Genomic DNA, 5,768 nt, shown 5'->3' on the forward strand with positions numbered 1-5,768 from the left:
TTCGCCCATTTTAGGACCCCAAAATTTGAGGTTCACTTAACCCAAGGAATGATTCTTGAAAGTTTCAAATTAATTGGAGTTTAATGCAAAGGTCAAACATGCCTCTTGTTCAAACAGTTCATGGTAAGACAGTGTAATTAAGGAGCGATTCGACCCAATATTACTCATAACTCTAAAAAAAGGAGTTTTGATAACAATAGCTACATGAAAAGAATTGATTTTTAATTCTAATTCTAAATATATAAAATTCATTAGGTTTAACCGATCAAAAACCAATGTTCTACATTATTAGGGCGTCCCCAAGAAAATAATAAGTTTGATCATGGTCTTTTATGAAAATACGGAATGTTGCATAAGGATAGAGAACGGAACAACTCTCGGAATAACAGTCGGAAATAAAAATCCTCTCGGACCTTGACTTTGCGGATGATGATGGCACTTCTGGAATGACGAAGCAGCGACTCCAGGAGATCCTTAATAAAGTGAGCGTTAAAGCGGAGAAAGTTGGCCTAAACATCAACATAGACAGGACTAAATCAATGGCAAAATCAGGCTCGCCAGTCAAGCTCCTGCCCAAAAATCGTAGAGTCGAACAAGTCCAAGATTTTAAGTACCTTGGAAGCTGGGTCGATTACACAGGAGAGGTGCAAAATGAGGTCAAGAGAAGAATTGGCATGGCAAATGCTGCCTTCAACAAACTTAAGCCAGTATGAAAATCAAAGAAGTGCTCGCTTTCACGAAAGCTGCGACTTCTTAATAGCAATGTTTTGTCCATGCCATTGTATGCCGGTGAGTGCTGAAAAATAGATGTTGGGATAGAGAAAAGAATCACAGCTTTAAAAAATATGTGCATGAGAGGCGTGCTAAATATCGGTTGGCGTCAAAGAGTCAGCAACATTGAGGTCCGCAGAAGAACTGGACAGCCACTTATTACTGATGTGATTAAAAAGAAGAGATGGAGCTATCTTGGCCATGTCCTTTGGATGGAGGACTCAAGAATCCCGAACCAGGTTCGACAATGGCAGCCGCTTGGGCGTCGACAGAGGGGAAGACCGAGAAACACACTCAGACGCAAGTACGATCGTGATCTACGCAGTGCTCAAACATCACTACAACCCCAGTGGGAGGATTTACTTGCCGCAGCGCCAATACGTGACAATTGTCGAGGCTTCGTCGACGCCCTATGGGTCCCAGAAGGCTCAGGAGGACCAAAAACCACCAGCCTGAAGTAATAGCCCATCGCCTGGGCCTTCGCCCTATGTTCAGTGTTGTCAAATTTTGAAGAAAACACCCTTGGCCGATCGCCCAATCTTTCAAACTGATTACAGTGTTGCTAACTTTTGTCGCCTGTAACCTAAAGAACTTTAAAAAATACTTTAACATAATTACTTCAGAGCAGAGTAGATTCTAAGGGATCAGCTGTCAGGCTGGTATATATTATTTCAGAGCAGAGGAGATTCTAAGGGGGTATTACTTCAGGGTCGTTAACAAGCCTGAAGTAATAGCCCATTGTCCTGGTCATCGCCCTATGTTCAGTGTTGTCAAATTTTGAAGAAAACACCCTTGGCCGATCGCCCAATCTTTCAAATTGATTACAGTGTTGCTAACTTTTGTCACTTATAACCTAAAGAATTATTAAAAATACTTTAAGATAGTTACTTCATAGCAGAGTAGATTCTAAGGGATCAGCTGTTAGGCTGGTATATATTATTTCAGAGCAGAGGAGATTCTAAGGGGGTATTACTTCAGGGTCGTTAACAAGCCTGAAGTAATAGCCCATTGTCCTGGTCATCGCCCTATGTTCAGTTCAGGCTGGTTATAAGGGATATAAAGTGTTTGTAAGTCATCAAAAGCATTTGTAAGTGATGTAGAGCCTTTATAAGTGATCTAAAGCGTTTATAAGTTATCTAAAGTACTAGTGATCTGAAACGCTAAAAAAAGTTAGTGTCTGAAGCGTTTATAAGTGATCTAAGGTTTTTATAGTCTATCTAAATCGTTCATACGTATTTGAAAAAAAAAGTTAGATCTGGAAGTCGTTTACATGTAATTAAATAAAAAAACAAGTTTTTTAAACTGAAAGTAAGGAACGACATAAAAACTTAAAACGAACAGAAATTATTCCGTATATGAAAGGGCTGTCCCTCCTCAACGCCTCGCTCTTTACGCTAAAGTTTCTTATTGTTTTAAAAAATAGAGTTGTGAGACAGAGTCAAACTTTAGCGTAAAGAGCGAGGCGTTGAGGAGGGGACAGCCCCTCCTCAACTTTTTATTTAATTTCTGATCGTTTTTTAGTTAATGCAGCTTTTATTTTAAAATGCAAAATTCCACATTTTTGCAGCTGGGAGTTTGAAGCTTCTTGAATAATGTTCTTTGATAAGCTGAATCTGATGGTGTGAATTTCGATGAAGTTAATTAAAAAAAATTTGCAATTAAAACAAAATTTTATTGTTTGAAAAAAATTAATCTGTGAGAAAGTGAAACTTTAGCGTAAGGAGCAAGGCGTTGAGGAAGGTACAGCCCGTTTCATACTTTGAATAATTTGTGTTTATCTTAATTTTTAATGTCGCTACTTACTTTCAATTAAAAAAAACTTGTTTTTTTATTTCATTTATGAACGTTTTCGAATTAATGCAGGTTTGGATTTTCGCTCACCGTGCATGAATAATTAAAACGAAATTTGCATATTAATTTTACTTTTATTTGGTTAAATGGCTTTCTCGAAAGTTGTTTAATTTTATTTATGAACGTTTTTATTAGTAATAGATATACGTAACTTACGAATTAACTTACGTAACGAAATTCTATATTCGTATATTTTTAATACGTATATTAGGGGGTTTGCCCCCTAGTCAATACCTTGCTCTTTACGCTAAAGTTCGAATTTTTTTCCAATTCTTTAAAAATGACCCCTTAATCACAAAGGCCGTTAATTAGAATAAATAGCTCTTATGAAAGTACTAAAAAATCTTTGGCTTAAAGAGCGAGGCATTGACTAGATGCTGAACCAAATCATATAGCTAATATTTTTTGTTCGTTTTAAGTTTTGATGTTGCTCCTTACTTTCAGTTGAAAAACTTGTTTTTTATGTTTAATTTCTGATTTTTTTAAAAAATAATGATGGGAAATCGGGCGCCCCCTTCAAAGCAATGTCCCTTCCCCATGAAAACTTCCTTTATGAAAGGATCCTCCCATATAGCCCCCGACCCCACCCCCTCCCCTACTACCAGAAAAAATTCCCCCTAAAAACATCTGTACACTTCCCAATAACCATTACTATATGTTAAAATTGGGTAAAGTTCATATTTTTCAACCCTCCCCCTGGGGGCTTTGAGGGATTAAGTCATCCTAAAAGACATAGTTTTAACATTTTCGACCATGCTGAACAAAATGGCTATCTCAAAATTTTGATCGGGTGACTTTGGGGAAAAAATGAGCGTGGGAGGGGGCCTAGTTGCCCTCTATTTTTTTTGGTCACTTAAAAAGGGCACGAGAACTTTTAATTTCCATTCCAATGAGCCCTCCCACGATATTCTAGGACCACTGAGTCGATACGATCACCCCTGGGTAAAAAAAAAAAGAAAAGAAAAACAAATAAACACGCATCCCTGATCTTTCTTCTGGCAAAAAATGGAAAAATTCCACATTTTTGTAGATAGGAGCTTGAAACCTCTACAGTAGGGTTCTCTGATACGCTGATTATGATGGTGTGATTTTCATCAATGTTCTATAATTTTTAGAGGGTCTTTCCCCCTTTTTTCGAAAATCAGCCAAAATTTCTCAGGCGCGTAACTTTTGATGGGTATGATTAAACTAGATGAAACTTATATATTTGAAATAAGAATTAAAATCTAATTCTTTTGATGTATCTATTGGTATTAAAATTCCGCTTTTTAGAGTTTCGGTTACCATTGAGCCGGGTAACAGTTCGTTACCACGAACTGTTTGATCTTAAGTGCTTATGCGTGATCTAAAGCGTTTAAAAGTGATTTCAAGTCATCTAAAGCGTTTTCAATTTATTTAGATGTTTTTAAAGTAATCTAAAGCCTTTTTAAGTGATCAAAAGTATTTATAAGTGTTTATAAGTCATCTTAAGTGTTCATTAGTGATCCAAAGCGTGTACAGCACATTAAAAGTTCTTATAATCTTTTTAAGGCATTGTTTTCAAATCGTTTACAAGTGATCGTTAGTGCTTTAAGTGATTTTGGGTTTTTATATGTAATCTAAGGCGTAAATAAGTGATTGCATCTAAATCTCACGCTTTAGATGTGACTTTGCATTTACAAGTGTTTTAAAGCGCTTGGCAGTGATCTAGAACGTTTATAAGGATTCTGCGCGTATTCAAAGCCTTTGTTAGCGTTCTAGAGTGTTTGTAAGTTGTCCAAAACCTTTTTAAGTGATCAAAAGCATCTATAAGTGCTCTTAAGAGTTTATAAATGGTCTAAATCGTTCATAGCACTATGAAAAGACATACCAATATGATAAATGTTGTTTTTAAGTGTGTATAAATACTTAAAGCCTTCAAAGTTCTAAAGATCTTTGATCTAAATCTTTAGATCATATGTAAACGCTTTAAACAGTTATAAACTCTTTAGATCTTTTATAAAAGCTTTTGATAACTTAAAGACTTTTGGATAGCTTATAGTCGCTTTAGAAGACTTATAAATGCTTTGAGCACTTATATGCGCGGATCTTTATAAACACTCTAGATCGCTTACAAACGTTTTAAGACACTTATAAATGGTAAGGTGTATCTAAATCGTCATTTGTTTTAGATCATTTGTAATCGGACTAGATAACTTATAAATTCTTTACTTAAGAAATACACGCTTTGAATCACTTATAAAGGCTTTAGATCATTTGTAAACGATTGAGACCGCTTATAAACTTTTTAGATAATTTATAAAAAAGTTTTGATCGCCTAAAAATGTTTTGGATAACTTATAACTGCTTTAGATGACGATTTAGAACGTGTTCACTTGAAAACGCTCAAGATTACGTATTAGCGCTTCAAAATCACCCATAAATACTTTAAATCATTTTATAAATGCTTTCGATCACTTAAAACACTTTTGATCACTAAAAATACTCTAGATCACTTAAAAACATTTTCGGTCGCTTATAAATGCTTTAGATCATTAATAAGCGCTTTTAATGAATTAAAAGTGCTTTAGATTCCTTATGAACGCTTTGGATCATTTATAAGAACTTTAAATCCCTTATTTGCCTTAGAGCATTTAAAAGCACCTTAGATAACTCATAGATTCTTTAGATAACTTGTAAACACTTTGGAACACTTATAAAACTTTTATTCACTTAAAAACGTTTTGGACAGCTTATAAACGCTTTAGAACACTTATAAAGGCTTCGAACACTTATACACAGTAAAAAATCTTCATAAAGGCTCTAGATCCCTTTAAGCACTTCAAAACATTTGTAATTCAAAGACGCATCTATAGCGTGAGATCACTTTTAAGCACTGTAGATTACTTACAAACAACCAAAATCATTTTAAACACTTTTTGATCACTTGAATACTGGTGAACACTCACAAATGCTTTAGAACGATTATAAGCACTTTTGATCAATTGTAAACGTTTTAGATAACTTATGAATACTTTAGATAACTTATTAACGATTTAGATCACTTATAGATGCTCTACATCACTTACAAATGCTTCTTATGACTTACAAACACTTTATATCCCTTATAACCGGCCTGAACTGAACATAGGGCGATGGCGAGGGTGATGGGGGCTGTTACTTCAGGA

General features: G+C 35.2%; 1 protein-coding gene across 1 annotated transcript; it reads left to right on the forward strand.

Moving 5' to 3' along the window:
* The first annotated feature begins 845 nt into the window (after positions 1–845).
* LOC148948886 (uncharacterized) lies at positions 846–1,232 on the forward strand. Its single transcript, XM_089095048.1, has one exon. The coding sequence runs from the start codon at positions 846–848 to the stop codon at positions 1,230–1,232; it is 387 nt and encodes a 128-aa protein (XP_088951174.1).
* The last annotated feature ends 4,536 nt before the right edge of the window (positions 1,233–5,768 follow it).

This window comes from Artemia sp. Qi Xiang Cuo, chromosome 9, assembly GCF_049724085.1.
Source record: "Artemia sp. Qi Xiang Cuo chromosome 9, ASM4972408v1, whole genome shotgun sequence".
NCBI lineage: Eukaryota > Metazoa > Arthropoda > Branchiopoda > Anostraca > Artemiidae > Artemia > Artemia sp. Qi Xiang Cuo.

Excerpts from the sequence above, each read along its gene's own strand:
- LOC148948886 (XM_089095048.1), top strand. The coding sequence starts at position 846 with ATGTGCATGAGAGGCGTGCTAAATATCGGTTGGCGTCAAAGAGTCAGC.